Consider the following 22,422-nt stretch of genomic DNA (forward strand, 5'->3'; position numbering starts at 1 on the left):
TGATCTTAGAATAAGGGGCCGCCCATTTAAAACTGAGATGAGGAGGAATTTCTTCTCTCAGAGGGTTGTAAATCTGCGGAATTCGCTGCCTCAGAGAGCTGTGGAAGCCGGGACATTGAATAAATTTATTTAAACGATAAGGGGTAATGGGGAGCGGGCGGGGAAGTGGAGCTGAGTCCATGATCGTATCAGCCATGATCGTATTAAATGGCGGAGCAGGCTCGAGGGGCCGTATGGCCGACTCCTCCTATTTCTTTTTATGTTCAAGGGAACATCACTTCACACTGTGTCGGCATCACTCGGTCCCGGTGTCAGCGTTTACAGTTAAAGCAAGAATATCCATCACCAATTCACCACCGTGCAATTATAACCATCCCTGTTACACCTTGGCTTTCCTGGCCCTTTTCCGTTCTCCTCTGCTCTGTTATCTCAGCCCCTCTGGCCCCCCTTCCTCTCTCCCTCCCCCCTCTCCCTCCCCCTCCCCCCTCTCCCTCTCCCTCCCCCTTTCCCTCTCTTCCCCCCCTCTCCCTCCCGCCCCCATCTCCCCTTTATTTCTGTCCGTTGACTCGTGGCTCGGTGCTCCACCGCCATCGGCTGCCCCTGTAGCACGCTGTCCATTTGTCCATTGTATTGGTGTGTACCTGGACATTCTCAGCCCCTGCGGGGAACCACCACAACCTGGTCCCACCCCCAGCGCCCTGTCCCAGGACGGCGATCGGCGATGGGATCAGCAGCACGGGGATCGAGGCACCCACTTTATTCCCCTCCGGGTTCCCGGGTGGAACAGGCCTGGGACCTTGCTGCGTTGTGTGGATACAGCATTCACCCAGCGGGGGTGTGGGGGGCCCCCGAGGGGCTTTGTCTTTCTGTGGGCGGGGGGAGTGAGGAAGGCTTGTCTCCGAGGGTTGCAAATGAAATGTTGGTTGTCGGCCCCCTCCTCGCCCCCACCCCAGGCGTGGGAAACTGCGGTGCCTTACTTCCCATGGGAAACGAGACATTACCTCACGCTGGCTAATCTCAGGGCAATGGGAGTCTGCGACACCTCCACAAACACCTGATAACTCGGGGAATTGCTCCTGCAGGGACACAGTGTGCACAGTGCAACTTGACCTGCTCCCACAGCAGGCCGTCATAACACCCGGCTTCGGGGGGACAGCATTCTCTCCCGTCCTGCAGTGAAGCGAAAAATCTCCTTTTTAAATGACTCTCCTGAAGTCTTTCTTTTTTCTCTCTCTCTCTCTCTCTCTCTCTCTCTCTCTCTCTCTCTCCTCGCTCCCCCTCTCTCTCCCTGCCCCCTCCCCCCGTCCTGCGTGCCCCCCTTCCCCCTCTCTCGCGCCCCGCCTCCCCCCCCCCTCGCGCGCTCGCCCCCTCCCCCCTCACTCTCGCGCGCTCGCCTCCTCTCTCTTCCCCCCCCCCCCCCACCTCATCGAGCGGCGGAGGGAGTGCTGCTTTGCCAGAAATGCTGTTTTTTGGGGTGTGACATTGAGCTGGAATAGCGCTGCCTGTTCAGGGGGATGTTGAAAGATTCTGTAGCATTATTTGGACAGTAGCGGTGCCCTGGCCAACAATCCTCTCTCGACATTGGTGAAAGCAGGTCCTGCATCCCATTGCTGCTCCTGGCACCTTGCTGTGTAAAATTACCTGCATCGTCCGGCCCTTTGTATAATCCACTGTATTTGAGGCAATTTGAGAAATTTCGGAGAGATGTGATTAAGGTGCTCCCTAAGTCTCTGTCGGATGTATGTAACAGATGGCAGAGCAGAGCAGGGGAGTTCTGCCCGGTGTCCTGCCCAATACTTATCCCTCAACAGACACGATTAAACACAGATTATCTCCTTGAGATTTGTGGGAGCTTGCTGTGAGCAAATTGACTGCTGCGTTTATCTGCACAACACCAGCAACTGCACTGTGTAGCACTACTTCATTGCCTGTGAGATGCTTTGGGACGTCCTGAGGATGTGAAAGGCACTATATGAATGCAGGTCCGTTCATTCTTGAGACCAGTACGTGCAGGTGAGCTATTTTGAGCTTGGAAGCCGATCCCATCCACCAACGCCCACCTTCCTGTACAGACCAGCATTTATTGCCCATCCCTAATTGCCCCTTGAGAAGGTGGTGGTGAGCCGCCTTCTTGAACCGCTGCAGTCCGTGTGGTGAAGGTGCTCCCACAGTGCTGTTAGGGCGGGAGTTCCAGGATTGTGACCCAGCGACGATGAAGGAACGGCCGATATATTTCCAAGTCGGGATGGTGTGTGACTGGGAGGGGAACGTGGAGGTGGTGGTGTTCCCATGCGCCTGCCGCCCTTGGCCTTCTAGGGGGTAGAGGTCGCGGGTTTGGGAGGTGCTGCCGAAGAAGCCTTGGCGAGTTGCTGCAGTGCATCTTGTAGATAGTACACAAAAAAATTGCAGTGATAAACCTTACTGGCAAAATATCCCAACAAGATGCCAAAAAGAGAATGCTGAGCAAATGATGCCCAGTATCAAAATGATAACCAGCGCAAATATATCCCTCAACCTGGTGTCATTATTGGGATGGGAGGGGGAAGCGAGATCTATTATTCACCCCCGCCCCCCATAAAGGCTGGAATGTGTGTTGCACGCTGACCTTTTGGGGAAACCAGCGTTGAAGGTGGACAGGGATGTTTGGCGTGTGTCCAGGGCACAGGTTGGGACCTCTCTAGGCTGGTGTGATGTGTTGTCTAACCCGGACTCCCTTCTTTTCCCCCTTCTCACAGCATGTACTGCAGCCCCTGTGATGGCCCTTGTCCCATGATCTGCTCCGTGGACACCAAGACCATCGATTCTGTCACCGCCGCCCAGAGCCTGAAGCAATGCACGGTTATTGACGGCAACCTGATCATCACCATCCGGAGGGGAAGTGAGTACATCACTTGGTGTTCATCAGCTCGTGATCTTTGCTTATTCAGCTAAATCTCCTTCCTGCAACTCGCTCCTATCCTCCTCCTCCTCTGTTCCTTCTCGAGTGCTCATAAGAATTAGGAGCAGGAGTCGGCCATTCGGCCCCTTGAGCCTTTTCCGCAATTCAGTGAGATCACGGCTGATCTTCGACCTCAACTGCATTTTCCCGCCTGATCCCCATATCCCTCGATTCCCTTAATATCCAAAAATCTATCGATCTTAGCCTTGAATATACTCAAAGACTGAGTCTCCACAGCCCTCTGGGGCAGAGAGTTCCAAAGATTCACCACCCTCTGAGTGAAGAAATTCCTCCTCATCTCAGTCCTAAATGGCCGACCCCTTATCCTGAGACTGTGTGACCCCTGGTTCTAGACTCCCCAGCCCGGGGGAAACATCCTCCCTGCATCTACCCTGTCAAGCCCTGTAAGAATTGTGTATGTTTCAATGAGATCACCTCTCATTCTTCGAAACTCCAGAGAATATCGGCCCAGTCTGCTCAATCTCTCCTCATAGGACAATCCCCCCATCCCAGGAATCAGTCTGGTGAACCTTCGTTGCACTCCCTCCATGGCGAGTATATCCTTCCTTAGGTAAGGAGACCGACACTGTACACAATACTCCAGGTGCGGTCTCACCGGGGCCCTGTATAATTGCAGTAAGACGTCTTTACTCTTATACTCAAATCCTCCTGTAATAAAGGCCAACATACCATTTGCTTTCTTAACTGCTTGCTGTAGCTGCGTGCTAACTTTCAGTGATTGGTGTACAGGGACAGTCGGGTCCCTCTGAACACCAACATTTCCCAATCTCTCACCGTTTAAAATATACTCTGCTTTTCTATTTTTCCTCCCAAAGTGGATACCCTGTCAATCCCCCTCAGAATCTAACATGTTTCAATGTGATCCCCTCTCATTCTTCTAAACTCCAGAGAGCATAGGCCCAATCTACTCAATCTCTCAGCCCTGGGATCAGTCTAGTGACTCTCGGGCCATTAGCTCGAGGCCGAACCTTCAGCAAACCAGCCCCATTATGTTTTTGCAAAGACGGAACCGTTTCTAAACCTTTTTTTCTTTGCTTTTCCTTCCATCAGACAACATTGCGGCGGAGCTGGAGGCGAACCTCGGGATGATCGAAACCATCTCGGGATACGTGAAGATCCGTCATTCCTACGCCCTGGTCTCGCTGTCTTTCTTCAAGAGTCTGAGATACATCAACGGGGAGGACCAGCTCGAGGGGTGAGCCCTGTTGCACTGCTTCCTGGCTCTTTGTCCTTTTGTTGCTTTAAACGTCAGGTTACGCACGCGCTCATCGGCATTAGGGGCAGGAGTCAGCCATTCGGCCCCTCGAGCCTGCTCCGCCATTCAATCAGATCATGGCTGATCTTCGACCTCAACTCCACTTTCCCGCCCAATCCCCATATCCCTCGATTCCCTGAGTCTTGAATATACTCAACGACTGAGCCTCCACAGCCCTCTGGGGCAGAGAATTCCAAAGATTCACCATCCTCCGAGTGAAGAAATTCCTCCTCATCTCAGTCCTAAATGGCCGACCCCTTATCCTGAGACTGTGACCCCTGGTTCTAAGCTCCCCAGCCCGGGGGAAACATCCTCCCTGCATCTACCCTGTCGAGCCCCCTCATAATTTTGTATGTTTCAATGAGATCATCCCTCATTTTTCTAAACTCCAGACAATATAGGCCTAGTCTGCTCAATCTCTCCTCATTGGACAATCCCCCCCCCCCCCCACCCCAATCTCAGGAATCAGTCTGGTGAACCCCTCCGACGGTGCGGCGCTCCCTCAGTACTGCCCCTCCGACAGTGCGGCGCTCCCTCAGCACTGCCCCTCCGACAGTGCGGCGCTCCCTCAGCACTGCCCCTCCGACAGTGCGGCGCTCCCTCAGCACTGCCCCTCCGACAGTGCGGCGCTCCCTCAGCACTGCCCCTCCGACAGTGCGGTGCTCCCTCAGCACTGCCCCTCCGACAGTGCGGTGCTCCCTCAGCACTGCCCCTCCGACAGTGCGGTGCTCCCTCAGCACTGCCCCTCCGACAGTGCAGCGCTCCCTCAGCACTGCCCCTCCGACAGAGCGGCGCTCCCTCAGCACTGCCCCTCCGACAGTGCGGCGCTACCTCAGCACTGCCCCTCCGACAGTGCGGCACTCCCTCAGCACTGCCCCTCCGACAGTGCGGTGCTCCCTCAGCACTGCACTGGAGTATCCGCCTAAACTTTTGTGAGCAACATAGTTGAACATTTCCCCTCCTTCCCTCCTGAATACTAATCTCGGCCCATAGTTTGAAATGGTGGAGACACTAATTGCTGAAAGGTGGTCTCTTATTTCCGGCGCAACTTCACACAGCTCGGCAGCGAGGTCACGGGAAAGGTCACGTGGGAGAGACGACCCGTCCACTGTGTGTTGAAGCGCTTGGGATTCAGTGTCCTCCTGACACGGCCCAGCGCTCACACAAAGCTGCCCAGTTTCGGGGTCAGAAATTCCTCTGGGGGGGTCTTCCCGCCGGTAATTGCTTCCTCGCTGGAGATTTTTTGCGACTTTATCCGGTGGTCTCGGAGGTGCCCTGATTTCCGATGGGGAGACCTTCTCCTCCCGTGCTGCGGGACGCGCTCCCGCCCAAAAGGGTCCCACGCAGAAGATGCAGTCACATGTGACTGCTCAGCCAATCGGGTAAGTATTCCACAGGTTCCCATTAATAGCACTGAGACGCGTGTAACTGTGAGTTCTCAGTGCTATTAACGGCAACAAAACCAAACACACAAAATAATAAAAAAGCAGACCACACATATTTAAAATTAATTGAAATTAAAGTTATTATAAAAATAAAATATTCTCCCGATTCTTTTTTAATTATGGTTAAAAATAAACTTACTGTAGTGAGGAAGGTTTTTAAACAATAAACTGTGTTTTTACTTTTATTTTACGATTCTTTTAGTGTGTTTTAAAACACTTGCGCCTGTAACAGTAGGCTAAGCGCCTGCTTTTTCAGGCACAAGATTTTTGAGGACACTTGCCGGGCAAGACATGGGTAACTCCCACAACATTGCCCGTGCAAATGTCCTCGCTGCCAGTCTGCGGAGGATCTGTCGAGCTCGAGCTTCACCGATCGGAGAAGCCACTTTTCAGTGCGCACTGAAATCCGGCTTTTCCGATGCTTTCCCGGGTCCATAGAAACTTCGTACGGACCCTGGGACATCGGAATTTCTGCTATGATGCTTCGTGGGGGCTGGCCTCTCGGAGTAAGTCGTGTCGGAGAGCAGGCCCCTGAAGCTGTGCTGCAAGGCCGCACGGCGGGGGAGGGGAGTTCATGTACCTCGAGGGGAGAGTGGGGGCGCCTTTCTAAACCAGCGGAACCCCGAGGTCACGTTGCTGCTGCTGTCCCCTCCCTTGGACCTGCGGCGTTTATATAATACCCGCGGTGAGAATCCTCGCTCGGCTGTGTTCTCTAACCTGCGTCCAGTGGCGGTTTTGCCGTCTTAAATCCCATTTTCCTCCCCCCGAGTCACGCTGGTGAGCAGTTCTGCAGGTGCCGTCAGCAGTTCAACACCTCCAAGGTTCCGTTCCCTATCTCTGTAATCTCCTCCAGCCCCACAACCCTCCGAGATCTCTGCACTCCTCTAATTCTGCCCTCCTGAGCATCCCTGATTATAATCGCTCCACCATCGGTGGCCGTGCCTTCTGTTGCCTGGGCCCCAAGCTCTGGAACTCCCTGCCTAAACCTCTCCGCCTCTCTCTCCTCCTTTAAGACGCTCCTTACAACCTATCTCTCCGCCCTAATATCTCCTTGTGTGGCTTGATGTCAAATTTTGTTTGATAACGTTCCTGTGGAACACCTTGGAATGTTTTACTATGTTAAAGACACTAAGGTGGCCATTTCGGTCCATTGTGTCCGTGCTGGCTGACCAAGAGCCACCCAGCCTAATCCCACTTTCCAGCTCTAGGTCCGTAGCCCTGCAGGTTACGATGCACATCCAGGTACTTTTTAAATGTGGTGAGGGTTTCTGCCTCTACCACCCTTTCAGGCAGTGAGTTCCAGACCCCCACCACCCTCTGGGTGAAGAAATTTCCCCCACAAATCCCCTCCTAAACCTCCTACCAATTACTTTAAATCTGTGCCCCCTGGTTATTGACCCCTCTGCTAAGGGAAGCAGGTCCTTCCTATCCACTCTATCCAGGCCCCTCATAATTTTATACACCTCAATCAGGTCTCCCCTCAGCCCCCTCTGTTCCAAAGAAAACAACCCCAGCCTATCCAATCTTTCCTCATCGCTAAAACTCTGCAGTCCAGGCAGCATCCTGGTAAATCTCCTCTGTACCCTCTCCAGTGCAATCACATATAATGTTATATATGTAATATATATATGTTTTTCCTTGTGTGAACGGAGTCAGTGTTGACCGATGATACAACTTTTGTTAGGGTGGGGAAAATGTCCGATGGAATTGTTAGGTGAGGGCTTTGAAGGGTATGGAGCAGAGGCAGGTAAATGGAGTTACATGGTACGGGCCAGCCACGGTCTAATTAAATGGTGGAACAGGCTCGAGGGGCTGAAGAGCTTCCTCCTGCTCTGATGGAACTATACTGAGGAAGGGCAGTACTCCGGCGAGGGAGGGAGGGGTGTGGAGGGGGAGTTTTTACACTCCGACCTTCCATCTTGAAACAAAAACTTTGCAGGTTCTTGTTACAGAAGGTGAAACATTTCATTGTGTTTAAAGACGGGGCTACCTATCCAAGCTTTTTGTGTTTCTTGGGTTAGATTCACGAACCTCGAGGGCAGCCGACGAGGTTAAATCCCTGTTCCCATTCCCGTATGGAAATACCGGACAGGGGAAGATCAGCTGGTCGATGCATTCTGTCTCATTCCACAACCATGTACAACAAACAGCTGCTTGCAATTGTATAGCTAGCTCTTTATTCTAGCTGCAGGCACAAGTGGATTTTGGCACTCCGACTGAGGGTTTATCCATCAGTGAAAGAGAGAAAGACTTGCATTTCTGTAGCGCCTTTCACGACCACCGGACGTCTCAAAGCGTTTTCCAGCCAATGAAGTACTACATAAGAAATAGGAGCAGGACTAGGCCATATGACCCTTCGAGCCTGCTCCGCCATTCAATAAGATAATGCTATTTGGAGTGTAGACACTGTTGTAATGTGGGGAACGCGGCAGCCAATTTGCGCACAGCAAGCTCCCACACACAGCAATGTGATAATGACCGGATAATCTGTTTTTAGTCATATAATGGTAAGTCCTGCAGGGAATCGAATACGGCCAGGGTGGTGATCTGGACTAGTTTCAATCGCCTGGATGGGTCGGAGAGGAATTTTCCCAGATTTATTTTTTCCTCCCTAAATTGGGCCAGGGGTTTTTCATCTGGTTTTTGCCTCTCCCAAGAGATCACATGGCTCCGGTTGGGGTGGAGTGTAGAATGTTTCGGTGCAAGGGGTGTCGCAGTTGTGTGGGGCGGACTGGTTGGGCCGGGTGCTCTACCTTTCCGCCGTTGTTCGTAAGTTTATATGTAACCTTCAGGGCTGCTGACCGAGGGCCGTGCGGCTTGGGGGTAATGTACTGACGTGGATAGAGAACTGGTTGGCAGACAGGAAGCAGAGAGTCGGGATAAACAGGTCCTTTTCAGAATGGCAGGCAGTGACTAGTGGGGTGCCGCAGGGCTCAGTGCTGGGACCCCAGCTCTTTACAATATACATTAATGATTTAGATGATGGAATATCTCCAAGTTTGCAGATGACACTAAGCTGGATGGCGGTGTGAGCTGTGAGGAGGACACGAAGAGGCTTGCAGGGTGACTTGGACAGGTTAGGTGAGTGGGCAAATGCATGGCAGATGCAGTATAATGTGGATAAATGTGAGGTTATCCACTTTGGTGGCAAAAACACGAAGGCAGAATATTATCTGAATGGCGGCAGATTAGGAAAAGTGGAGGTGCAACGAGACCTGGGTGTCATGGTACATCAGTCATTGAAAGTTGGCATGCAGGTACAGCAGGCAGTGAAGAAGGCAAATGGCATGTTGGCCTTCATAGCTAGGGAATTTGAGTATTGGAGCAGTGAGGCCTTACTGCAATTGTACAAGGCCTTGGTGAGGCCTCACCTGGAATATTGTGTACAGTTTTGGTCTCCTAATCTGAGGAAGGACGTTCTTGCTATTGAGGGAGTGTAGCGAAGGTTCACCAGACTGATTCCTGGGATGGCTGGGCTGACAGATTAGGAGAGACTGGATCGACTGGGCCTGTATTCACTGGAGTTTAGAAGAATGAGGGGGGATCTCATAGAAACATTAAAATTCTGACGGGATTGGACAGGTCAGATGCAGGAAGAATGTTCCCGATGTTGGGGAAGTCCAGTACCAGGTGACACAGTCTAAGGATAAGGGGTAGGCCATTTAGGACTGAGATGAGGAGAAACTTCTTCACTCAGAGAGTTGTTAACCTGTGGAATTCCCTGCCGCAGAGAGAGTTGTTGATGCCAGTTCATTGGATATATTCAAGAGGCAGTTAGATATGGCCCTTACGGCTAAAGGGATCAAGGGGTATGGAGAGAAAGCGGGATAGGGGTAGTGAGGGAATGATCAGCCATGATCTTATTGAATGGCGGTGCAGGCTCGAAGGGCCGAATGGCCTACTCCTGCACCTATTTTCTATGTTTCTATGTGCGGCTATTTGTCGGCCAGCGCGGACACGATGGGCTGGAATGGCCTCCTTCTGCGCTGTAAATTTCTATGTTTCTATGACGTGGATAGAGGGATACATATAGAGTTCCCTGGGCTTGGCGGCCTGGATTGGCAGAAGCTAAAAAGCCACACATGGCCCGCAGGCTGTGGTTTGAAGATTGCCGCTGCCTTCCCGGTTTGAGACTGTGGGACTAGGAAATTAGATGGAGCGACACGGCCAAGTGCAAGATTGATGACTAGCATTAAGGTGGGATTTCCTCCTTGGCCCTGCAGAAGGCATTTCCCAGACGTTGGAACAGCCCAGCAGCCTCCCATTAACACCATCCCGTTTAAACATTGCCAGGCACAGCGCTCCCGGGCTCGGGCCCATCGCAAATCACAAAGCAGGTGTCGGGGCAGTGAGAGCGGGCTGGACGCTGGACGCTCGCAGCCTGGACCCTCCCCAATGGCTCAGTTTGTCTCTGAACCTCCCGCTGTGTAACTCAGCCGTGCAGAGTGAGAGCTGTCAGTTTTGATCTCGCTTGCACTCTCGGCTGTGTCAGCCAGTTCGATCCTCTCTGGTCTCTGTGACTCCTGCAAAGAAAGAACGAGAAGTACTTTTTTTTTTTGGAGTGTAGTCACTGTTGTAATGTGGGAAACGCGGCAGCCAATTTGCGCACAGCAAGCTCCCACAAACAGCAATGTGATAATGACCCAGATAATCTGTTACTTGAGGGATAAATATTGGCCCAGGACAGCCGGGGATAACTCCCCAGCTCCCCTTCAAAGTAGTGCCACGGGATCTTATATGTCCACCCGAGAGGATAGATGGGGCCTCAGTAAGACAGCACCTCCGACAGTGCAGCACTCCCTCAGCACTGCCCCTCCGACAGTGCGGCGCTCCCTCAGTACTGCCCCTCTGACAGTGCAGCACACCCTCAGCACTGCCCCTCTGACAGAGCGGCGCTCCCTCAGCACTGCCCCTCCGACAGAGCGGCGCTCCCTCAGCACTGCCCCTCCGACAGAGCGGCGCTCCCTCAGCACTGCCCTTCCGACAGAGCGGCGCTCCCTTAGCACTGCCCCTCCGACAGAGCGGCGCTCCCTCAGCACTGCCCCTCCGACAGAGCGGCGCTCCCTCAGCACTGCCCCTCCCACAGTGCAACGCTCCGTCAGTACTGCCCCTCCAACAGTGCGGCACTCCCTCAGTCCTGCCCCTCCGACAGAGCGGTGCTCCCTCAGCACTGCACTGGAGTGTCAGCCTAGGTTTTTGTGCTCAAGTTCCTGGAGTGGGATTTGAACCCACGACCTTCTGACTCCGAGGCGAGTGTGCTGCCCACTGAGCCACGGCTGACACCTCGGCTTGGCTGTGACCTGCACACTCATCACACCCCCAGGGGTGAAATAGCCTATTGACCATTCCGGAGGTCAAGAATGGCCAATGGGGGGTGGGATTACTGGAGGGAGAGGAGAGTTAACCCCTGTAGTACTGTACCCCGGCAAGCTCAACAACCTTCAGAGGAGGGGAGAATATTGGCGCAACTGGAGTGGCGTCCTAGATTTTTGTGTTCAAGTCCCTGATTATAATCACTCAACCATCGGCGGCCATGTCTTCTGTTGCCTGGGCGCCAAGCTCTGGAACTCCCTCCCTAAACCTCTTTGCCTCTCTACCTCTCCTCCTTCAAGACGCTCCTTAAAACATAAGAACATAAGAAATAGAAGCAGGAGTCGGCCACTCGGCCCCTCGAGCCTGCTCCACCATTCAATAAGATCATGGCTGATCTGATCTTGGCCTCAACTCCACTTCCCTGCCCGCTCCCCATAACCCTTGACAACCCTTATCGCTCAAAAATCTGTCTATCTCCACCTTAAATATATTCAATGACCCACCTACTTCTTTGACCAAGCTTTTGATCACCTGCCCTAATTTCTCCATCTGTGGTCAAATATTGTGTCTATAACGATCGGCCATGATCGTATTGAATGGCGGTGCAGACTCGAGGGGCCGAATGGTCTACTCCTGCACCTATTTTCTATGTTTCTATGTAACACTGCTGTGAGGCGCCTTGGGACGTTTCACTACGTTAAAGGCGCTATATAAATACCAGTTGTTGTTGAATGTAACAGTGTGCCTTTGTGACCAGCTTGCCTTGTTTACTTGAGCAGGAACTATTCGTTCTACGTGCTGGACAACCAGAACTTGCAGCAGCTGTGGGATTGGAGCCGTCACAACCTTACCATCAAGCAGGGCAAAATCTACTTTGCCTTCAACCCCAAGCTTTGCGTGTCCGAGATCTACCGCATGGTGGAGGTGGCTGGAGTGAGGGGCAGGCAGGGCATGGCTGACATGGACCAAAGGACCAACGGAGACCGAGCTTCGTGTGAGTCTGCGTGTGTGTGAGTCTGCGTGTGTGTGAGTCTGCGTGTGTGTGAGTCTGCGTGTGTGTGAGTCTGCGTGTGTGTGTGTGTGAGTCTGCGTGTGTGTGTGTGTGTGTGTGCGTGTGTGTGTGTGTGTGAGTCTGCGTGTGTGTGTGAGTCTGCGTGTGTGTGTGAGTCTGCGTGTGTGTGTGAGTCTGCGTGTGTGTGTGAGTCTGCGTGTGTGTGTGAGTCTGCGTGTGTGTGTGAGTCTGCGTGTGTGTGTGAGTCTGCGTGTGTGTGTGAGTCTGCGTGTGTGTGTGAGTCTGCGTGTGTGTGTGTGTGTGTGAGTCTGCGTGTGTGTGTGTGCGCGTGTGTGAGTCTGCGTGTGTGTGTGTGAGAGTCTGCGTGTGTGTGACTCTGCGTGTGTGACTCTGCGTGTGTGACTCTGCGTGTGTGACTCTGCGTGTGTGAGTCTGCGTGTGTGAGTCTGCGTGTGTGAGTCTGCGTGTGTGAGTCTGCGTGTGTGAGTCTGCGTGTGTGTGTGCGCGTGTGTGAGTCTGCGTGTGTGTGTGTGAGTCTGCGTGTGTGTGTGTGAGAGTCTGCTTGTGTGTGTGTGAGTCTGCGTGTGTGTGTGTGTGTGTGAGTCTGTGTGTGTGTGTGTGTAGATAGTGGATGTGATCGGTTTTGTTCCAGCGTAGCCCCTAGTTTTTATTTGATTGAGAATTTGTACAGAAGGTAAACGACAGGCATTCTTGTTGATGAAATACTAGTAAATGGAATGATGTGACCGGGGCCCAGGAGAGGCGAGGGCCCAGGGCCAGCACGTGCCCAGCCCACACTGTGCGATATGTGTGCGCACTGGGTCCGTGCAGCAGAGCTGGTCTCCAGTCGTCCTGGTTAACCCTTGCCATTGGACCAAGGCCTGGCTCTGTCAAGCCCTGTGTGGTGGCTGGTGTGCAACGGTCACCCCACGTTAAACAAATCCACGCACAGGCATCTTCCACCCTTCAGGATGTAGTTCGGGATCTGGAATATCATTGAAACAGCTGTGAACTCATCCCTTTTCGGCGTCGAAGCAAGTTATCCTCATTTCGAAGGACTGCCTCTGATGATGAGATACGTGCACTGGTTATTCTACAGCTGCTCTTAAGTATTTTGGGGGGGTGGGGGGGGAATCTCATACACAATGTTCCCGCTACGCTGCGCGCGTATAATCATCGAGAATTACGACACAGAAGGAGGCCATTCAGCCCATCGTATCCATGCCGATCAACAAAGAGCTGCCCAGCCTAATCCCACTTTCCAGCTCTCGGTCCGTAGCCCTGTAGGTTACGGCACTTCAAGTGCACAGCCAAGCACTTTTTAAATGTGGTGAGGGTCTCTGCCTCTCCCACCCTTTCAGGCAGCGAGTTCCAGACCCCCACCACCCTCAGGCTCACAAGCACCTGCCTCGTCGTGGATCCCCCGAGCCCAACTGGCTGGGGTTTTATTGAGTCTTGTGAACATCACCTGACTGGCTAAGCCACTCCCCAAGTCGTACATTACAGCCAATCCCAGGCACAATGTGGCCAACCTTGCTCGCATCCCGAGAACCAGGAGGGGGAACGCGACAGTTATCCCAGTTTAAATATTTTAGCTTGGCACGAATTGTTCCGATGTTCAAATAGTTCTGTTTCCGCTTTGCTCATCAGGTGAAAGCCACGTCTTGAAGTTCACCAGCAATTCCACGGCGAAGAACCGGATAATACTGAAGTGGGAGCGTTATCGCCCCCCAGACTACAGGGACCTCATCAGTTTTATCGTGTACTACAAGGAGGCGTGAGTATTTGGTTCATGCACGCTAATGCGGTGCCTAACCCGGGCTCCGGACTATGCCTAACCCGGGCTCCGGACTGTGCCTAACCCGGGCTCCGGACTGTGCCTAACCCGGGCTCCGGACTGTGCCTAACCCGGGCTCCGGACTGTGCCTAACCCGGGCTCCGGACTGTGCCTAACCCGGGCTCCGGACTGTGCCTAACCCGGACTCCGGACTGTGCCTAACCCGGGCTCCGGACCCTCGGTGCCTAACCCGGGCTCCGGACCCTCGGTGCCTAACCCGGGCTCCAGACCCTCGGCAGGTAGGGCAGTGGTTATGGTTCCTGGCCAGTGATTGGGAATTCAATTGACCCTAAAATCAAGCTTGCAGGTTATCGTTAAAAACCCAACTGGTTCACTAATGTCCTTCAGTCTTTGAGTATATCCAAGGCAGAGATCGATAGGTTTTTTGGATATTAAGGGAATGGCGGAAAAGTGGAGTTGAGGTCGAAGATCAGCCATGATCTCATTGAACGGTGGAGCGAGCTTGAGGGGCCAAATGGCCGAAGACCCCTCCTCATTATTATGTTCAAAGAAGGGAACTTGCCGGACCCAGCACTGGTCTGAAAATGTGTGACTCCATGTGACACTATGCAGGTTGAGGCCTAGCAGAGGGCCACCTCTGGGCTACTCGGAATGGACAATGAATTGCCAGAATCGCCCAAGGCCAAGTGATAAAAGGATGGACCACTGGTGGTGTGCAGTAGTTGTACCATTCCATACCCCCCTCCCCCCGCAGGTGAAGGGGCCAAGGCCCACAGGGCTGGATATTCGGACGCAGGATATTTCGGGCGGTAAAGTTTGCGCCCGGGAATTGCTTTGTGTCTGCAGCAACAAAATCCAGCGGCTGGGCCCCGAGTGTGGGGCGGAGCACTAAGGGAGGCTTTGCAAACCTCTCTCGGGGCACTAGGCCGGCTGAGCAACTGATAATCCCGAGGTAAACAGCCGGCCTCGGAGTGCTGTCAGAGAGGCTTCCCCGGGAGGGAAAAAAATTAGCCGCAAAAAAAACATTCCCAATACCTTGGCCTGCCCCACATTCGGATAAATCGCAAAAATAACAATCAAACCCGCCTTGTCCAGTGATTACTTCACTCGCCGCTGGGACAGCTCTGCCCGCCTGGTTTCCCAGGCGTTACCACCAGGGTGCGCTAGAGGCTCAACGTCAGTCTAAAATCGAAGCGATGTGTAAACCGGGGGGCTGGCCTGCTTCGGCCTGACGCTCCCGGGCCCCCCCTGAAAAACCCACACTTCCCGGCGGGGCGCTTGGGAGCTGGCCGCCCGCCCGGAAACCACTCCCCGCTCCAGCGGCGCGATCAGAGGCGGCGACATGGCGAAAATTCAGCCCACTGTATGTGGGACACCACCAAGGTTCAAGTGTACCAGGTAGACCCAGAAGTAGTGGTTAAGTGGCTTCTTAAAGCTCGACGGGTTTCCCCTAAAGTGGGGAGGCGAAGGGAAGGCAGCGGGAGGGATGGCCCATTGAAGGGGAAATGACAAAGGAGGAGATGGACTCCTGCGACTGTTGGTAGACTTTGCCCAGTGACCACATGGTACCAGCGACTATATGCAACTACCTAACTGAGGCCCGCCCCTGAAGCAGGGAACCGGATCAGTACCTGAAGGAAACAAACTTTTGCAGGGCTCCAGGAAGGGGGAGTGGGACTGGCTGAGGTGCTCTTGCAGAGAGCCGGCACGGGCTCGACGGGCCGAATGGCCGCCTCCCTGTGCTTGTAACCGCTCTTTGATGCGATCCTTTTCCTGGTCCTAAAAAACTGTGGCACTCTCTCCCTCCCTCAGCCTTCACTCCCCCCCGACAGACCCCTGCAGGCCAAGCTTGGCAGCACTTGACCATAGCTACGTTGTGCACATTGTCTGTCTTTGTACCATTGTTCCGACGCTCCAGGACCGGACCCCTGGCCAAGCTTCTCATCCGGGTGGGAATTTCCTGTCTGATTGCTAGATTACACGAAGGCTTTGCCATGCCTTGAACGCAGAAATACTTAACACTCGCTTCACTGGGCGCGCTAATGTCCCTTTAGGGAAGGAAATCTACCGCCCTTACCCGGTCTGGCCGATATGTGACTCCAGACCCACAGCAATGTAGTTAACTCTTAACTGCCCTCTGAAATGGCCCAGCGAGACACTCCATTGTACCAAACCGCTACGACAAAGTCAGCGCTGTGTGGGAGCACCTTCACCACACGGACTGCAGCGATTCAAGAAGGCGGCTCACGACCAATGTATTTGCTTCATGGGTTCTTTGCCTAAGAATTCAGAATTCATAGCAACACATTGCTATTAAGAACTAGTTGGTTTATTAGCAAAAGGTTTAACAATCACACGACACATTACCGGTTCATCCACCAGGCTCACAACCACCTGCCCCATCGTGGATCCCCCGAACCCAACTGGCTGGGGTTTTATTGAGTCTTGTGAACATCACGTGACTGGCTAAGCCCCTCCCAACTCAACAGCCCCACAAACCCTGTGAGCGTACTCTCATCGTGCGTACATTCCAGCCGGTTTAACAAACTAGTTTTTCAGCAAGTTGCACTCCAATGATATATTACAACCGCCACCTTCTCCAGGGCAATTAGGGGGTGGGCAATAGATGCAAGCCTTGCCAGTGACGCCCACGTCCCAGGAACGAATAAATCAAACACAATTCTCTAACCCAGGTACACCGAGGGTAATTGTAGCGCTCCGACCAGACGCAGTCAACGCTACAGCAATAGCGGACCTTTACATGGTACCTTCAATGTAGAACGGTATCGGCGAGTGGGACCATAACAGACTTGGCATGAAATCTCGGGCCCTCGAGGTGTGCATGCCGAGTGCCATCTCTGTAGAATCGAGGAGAAAAGGAGGGGGGAAATGTGGCTGGGATGGTGGTTGTGTTTCATTAAAGCATGATGGCATTGCCGTAATTCCATTCATTGCCGTAGAATCACCGAAAGGTTACAGCACAGAAGGAGGCCTTTGGCCCCGTCGAACCCGTGTTGTAAGAGCACCTCAGCCAGTCCCACCCCCTCGGCCTTTCCCCTGCGGCCCTGCAGTTTTTTTTTCCATCAGGTACTTGTGCAATTCCCTTTTGAAAGCCACGATTGAGTCTGCCTCCACCGCCCTTTCAGAGAATCATAGAGAAAATTACAGCGGGGAAGGAGGCCATTTCGGCCCATCGTGTCCGGGCCGGCAGACAAAGAGCTACCCAGCCTAATCCCACTTTCCAGCTCTGGGTCGGTAGCCCTGTACTGCTTCAGGTGCACATCCAGGTCAGCCACGATCCTGTTGAATGGCGGAGCAGGCTCGAGGGGCCTTGTGGCTGACTCCTGCTCCTATTTCTTATGTTTAAATGTGGTGAGGGTTTCTGCCTCTCCCACCCTTTCAGGCAGCGAGTTCCAGATCCCCCACCGCCCTCTGGGTGAAAAATGTTCTCCTCAACGCCCCCCCCCCCCCAATCCTTCTACCTGTGCACATTCCAGCATCCGCAATATTTTTCTTTTGTATTAAATCTATGCCCCCTCCTGCTTATTGACCCCTCTGTTAAGGGAAATAGCTCCTTCCTATCCACTCTACCTCGGCCCCTCATCATTTTATACGTCTCAGTTAAATTTCCCCTCCGTCTCCTCCTCCTCAGGCAGTGCATTCCAGATCCCAACCACTGGCTGCGTCAAAACGTTTTTCACCGTGTCGCCTTTGGGTCTTATCACCTTAAATCTGGGACCTCTGGTTGATCAACCCTTCCGTCAATGGGAACAGTTTCTCGATGACCTCTGTCCGGACCCCTCTCTATATTTTAACGTTACATGGTCTCTTTACCCTCCAGGCCCTTTCAAAACCTGACTGAGTACGACGGACAGGATGCGTGCGGATCCAACAGCTGGAGCATGGTGGATGTTGACCTTCCCTCGAGCAAGGCCCTGGAGCCTGGGGTGTTACTGTCGCCCCTCAAGCCCTGGACCCAGTATGCCATTTTTGTCAAGGCGATCACCCTTGCCACCTCCGAGGATGGCCGCAACCACGGGGCAAAGAGCGAGATTATCTACATGAAGACAAATGCCTCAGGTAACCGGCCCTTCGGGTCGTGTAGCCGTACGTTCCCCCACAGAATCTGCACCAGCTTCGGCCAAACCCGCCTGCAGCTTGTCCCAGGGACCTTCCTGGTCCAGCAGTTGAGGTGGCTCGAGTGGACCTTACTCAATCAGGGGATTTGATTCACTTTGCCAGTGCACACTAGGTATTGTGGCTCAGTGGGCAGCACCCTCGCCCCTGAGTTAGAAGGTCGTGGGTTCAAGTCCCACTCCAGGGACTTTGAGCATAAAAATCTAGGCTGGCACTCCCAGTGCAGTGCTGACGGAGTTCCGCACTGTGGGAGGGGCAGTACTGAGGGAGCGCCGCACTGTCGGAGGGGCGGTGCTGAGGGAGCGCTGCACTGTCGGAGGGGCGGTGCTGAGGGAGCGCTGCACTGTCGGGAGGGGCAGTGCTGAGGGAGCGCCGCACTGTCGGGAGGGGCAGTGCTGAGGGAGCGCTGCACTGTCGGAGGGGCAGTGCTGAGGGAGCGCCACACTGTCGGAGGGGGCCGCCTTTCGGATGAAACGTTAAACCGAGGCCCCGTCTGCTCTCTCAGGTGGACGTAAAAGATCCCACGGCCACTATTTCGAAGAAGAGCAGGGGAGTTTTCCCCGGTGTCCTGGGGCCAATATTTATCCCTCAATCAACATCACTAAAACAGATTATCTGGTCATTATCACATTGCTGTGTGTGGGAGCTTGCTGTGCACAAATTGGCTGCTGCGTTTCCCACATTACAATAGTGACTACATTACAGCAGGGGTGGTCGTGAAAGGCGCTACAGAAATGCAGGTCTTTATTTTTTTTATACCTTCTGAAGGTGGTCGGGTTTGCAGGGGTTTGGATACCCGGGTAGGGGTGGGGTAATTAATTGAGGCTTGATTGAAACCTTATTGAGGTATATAAAATTATGAGGGGCCTGGATAAAGTGGATAGCAGAGGGTCAATGACCAGGGGGCATAGATTTAAAGTAATTGGGGGGGGGTGGGGTTTAGAAGAGATTTGAGGGGAAATGTCTTCACCCAGAGGGCGGTGGGGGTCTGGAACTCACTGCCTGAAAGGGTGGTAGAGGCAGAAACCCTCATTGCATTTAAAAATACCTGGATGTGCACCTGAAGTGCCGTAACCCACAGGGCTACAGACCAAGAGCTGGAAAGTGGGATTAGGCTGGGTAGCTCTTGGTCGGCCGGCACGGACACGATGGGCCGAATGGCCTCCTTCCGTGCTGTAAATTTCTACGATTAGCAGAAGCTCCACTGTCACTTATCCCCGCTGCTGCTTTCTATCTGTCGCACTAACCAGTATTTCGACGTGTGTGTGTGTGTGTGTGTTTTTTTCTCTCTCCCAGCGCCTTCGGTTCCCCTCGACGTGCTCTCGGTCACCAACTCGTCGTCCCAGCTGGTCGTGAAATGGAAGCCGCCAGCCTTTTCGAACGGGAACATCACCTATTACCTGGTGCGCTGGCAACAACAGCCGGAGGACACCGAACTTTACAAACATGACTACTGTCACAAAGGTACGGGCCAGCCAGCGGATTGAGGCGCTGATCCACGCGATGAAACAACAAGTACTCGTGTAATAAGCACCTTTAGCGTAGTCAAACGTCCCAAGGTGCTTCACGGGGAGTGTTGAGATTTTTTTTTTTTTTAAATTACACTGAGCTGCACAAGGAGAAATTTGGTGACCAAAGGTTTTAAGGAGCGTCTTAGGTAGTTCCAGAGCTTGGGGCCCAGCCACCAATGGTGGAGCGATAAAGGTCACACACAGGAACCCAGAGTCCCTGTGGTGTTTCGCCCACTCCCAGGGGTCACACAGTGCCCTTCCTGCCTCCGTTGGTCGGCTGACTCACCCCTGACTGGGGAGCAAGCATGAGCCCTGCAGCTGTTTTTATTTATTCATTCACAGGACGTGGCCGTCGCTGGCAAGGCCGGCATTTATTGTCCATCCTGAGAAGGTGGTGGTGAGCCGCCTTCACAGCCATTGGAATGTCTCGCTGGGGCATTTCAGAGCACAGTTAAAGTGGGTCCGTAGTCACATAACGGCCAGACCGGGAAAGGGTGGCAGATTCCCAGGTAGGTTTTTACGCCAATCCGGTAGTTTCATGGTCACCATTATTGAGACTAGCTTTTTAATTCTCGATTTATTTAATTCGCTGAATTTAAATTCCCCAGCTGCCATGGTGGGATTTGAGCTCTGGCCTCTGGATCATTAGTCCGGGTCTCTGGGTCAGAAGGCCAGTAACATACCCACTGTGCTACTGTACCTGCTATCGGTGTGTGTGTAATATATTTGCTCCATGCTTAAGAATTCATAGCAACACATTGCTATTGAGAACTAGTTGGTTTATTAGCAAAAGGTTTAACAATCACACTGCACATTACCAATTCTTTCTCCAGGCTCACAACCACCTGTCCCATCGTGGATCTCCCCCCCCCGAACCCAACTGGCTGGGGTTTTATTGAGTCTTGTGAACATCACATGACTGGCTAAGCCATTCCCAACTCAACAGCTCTACAACTATTTCAGTTGAAACCATAATCAAGTGCCCCCTTATTAAAGGGGGCACTAAAACTGGGGGTGATGATGCACTGCAATCCCTCTGGTGTCCACCTCTTGCGGAAGGCCGCCAGCGTTACCGGTGGACACAGCGTGCTCCCTCTCCAGGGACACCGTGGCTCGGATGTAGCAACAGCTCTACAACTATTTTGTAGACACAAATAAACAAGTGCCCCCTGATTAAAGGGGGGGGGGGCACTCCAAATCTTTTGAAGTGCCCTCTTTTTTTTTTGAGGGTACAAATTATACAAGTACCCCCTGGCTAAAAGGGGGAGGCACTAAAACCGACAACTTAGATCTGTGAGCATACTCACAGGAGCATTTATTGCAGTGTCGCTCAGTGTCACAGAAAGCACTGTGTCATTGACTGGGTGAGACAATGTGCCCGATTTTATTCATTTATTAACAGCCCGGTGTTGGGGTAAAAAGAAGACTTCTCTTCCTCGAGGCGGACTCCCTGACATAAAGAATCGACATCGGCCCGTAACCCCGCCCGTATAGCGACCACGGAATCACTCGAGACCAAACCTCAGTTTAACCGGTTTTTATTCAAGCATGCTCGGGAAGGTTCCGATGAACACTTCCCCGATTAGAGGGTTTACAATTACAATTATACAGCTTTTCAAGGTGTGCGACCCTCCTACAGAACCACTGATTGGCCGACTGCTATCAGTGAAGTTGCGTTGATTCATCCCCACCTGTCCATCTCCCATCACACGTCATCCTCCCGGAATGTGTTATTCAGTGGTGTCAACTCTGCCTCCATTGCTCATGATGTGTGAAGTAACCTTGCATCCCAGGGTTTGCTGTGCTTCTAGACTGTTGACTCTCCACTGCTCTTGGTGGATGTGTTATTCAGTACTGAGTGTATGTTTTCACCTTCTATCAGTCTGTGCTAAGGGTCAATGCATTGTTGGCCACTTATAAGCCCTGCAATCTGGACTGTGCTGGATCAGTTCACTACCTTCAGTATCCTTTTGGTGACCATCTTTTATCCCCTTTTCACCAGCAATGACGTTAAAAGTTGGAGGGAGGGTGTCGGGGAGTGGGGGCTGTGGGAGTTAGTTGAGTCGAATGTCTAATGTGTGCACAGACGGTGTGAACGCCGCCATTCTCAGCCACTCTCTGTCCCCATTGCAGGTCTGAAGCTGCCCACCAGAATCTCGGCCACTGGGACGATCGACATGGACGGAGATTCTGACTCCAAGCAGTCGGATAAAACTAACCACGGGCAGTGCTGCACCTGCCCAAAGACCCAGGCCGAGATCAACGCAGAGGCCGAGGAGGTTATGTTTCAGAAAATGTTCGAGAATTTTCTCCACAACTCCATCTTCATGCCCAGGTACCGTAAAGCGCCCCTGCATAACCTGTCCTCCGCTTCGTGATCTGGCGTTTAGAAGAATGAGAGGTGATCTCATTGAGACATACATAATTCTTACAGGGCTCAACAGGGTAGATGCAGGGAGGATGTTTCCCCCGGGCTGGGGAGTCTAGAACCAGGGGTCACAGTCTCAGGATAAGGGGTCGGCCATTTAGGACTGAGATGAGGAGAAACTTCTTCACTCAGAGGGTGGTGAATCTTTGGAATTCTCTGCCCCAGAGGGCTGTGGAGGCTCCGACAAAGATCGATAGATTTTTCGATATTAAGGGAATCGAGATATATGGAGATCGGACGGGAAAGTGGAGTTGAGGTCGAAGATCAGCCATGATCTCATTGAATGGCGGAGCAGGCTCGAGGGGCCGACTCCTGCTCCTTGTTCTTGTGTTCTGTTCTTCAAACTATTCCCCACGGATAATGGTCAACGGCCATCCCAATTCCAGCACAGGGTTTCCGGGGTTGAATCCTGAATGCAGCATAAATGAATATGACGGCAGGACTCCAATACAATCCAAGCTGTTTGGTCAGGCTGTGCTCAACACCAGTAACAGTCAGCCGCGGCTCAGTGGGCAGCACTCTCGCCTCTGGGTCACAAGGTTGTGGGTTCAAGCCCCACTCCAG

General features: G+C 52.9%; 1 protein-coding gene across 1 annotated transcript in view; it reads left to right on the forward strand.

Moving 5' to 3' along the window:
- The window catches only part of igf1ra (insulin-like growth factor 1a receptor), a 274,532-nt gene that overhangs the window by 194,744 nt on the left and 57,366 nt on the right, over positions 1 to 22,422 (forward strand). Inside the window, exons 4-10 of the mRNA XM_070864979.1 lie at positions 2,736 to 2,878; positions 4,010 to 4,154; positions 11,752 to 11,966; positions 13,635 to 13,761; positions 17,624 to 17,862; positions 19,216 to 19,383; positions 21,564 to 21,765. Coding sequence (XP_070721080.1) covers positions 2,736 to 2,878; positions 4,010 to 4,154; positions 11,752 to 11,966; positions 13,635 to 13,761; positions 17,624 to 17,862; positions 19,216 to 19,383; positions 21,564 to 21,765 — 1,239 coding nt within the window. The remainder of the gene's footprint in view (positions 1 to 2,735; positions 2,879 to 4,009; positions 4,155 to 11,751; positions 11,967 to 13,634; positions 13,762 to 17,623; positions 17,863 to 19,215; positions 19,384 to 21,563; positions 21,766 to 22,422) is intronic.

The sequence above is a fragment of the Pristiophorus japonicus genome, chromosome 21 (assembly GCF_044704955.1).
Source record: "Pristiophorus japonicus isolate sPriJap1 chromosome 21, sPriJap1.hap1, whole genome shotgun sequence".
Lineage (NCBI taxonomy): Eukaryota > Metazoa > Chordata > Chondrichthyes > Pristiophoridae > Pristiophorus > Pristiophorus japonicus.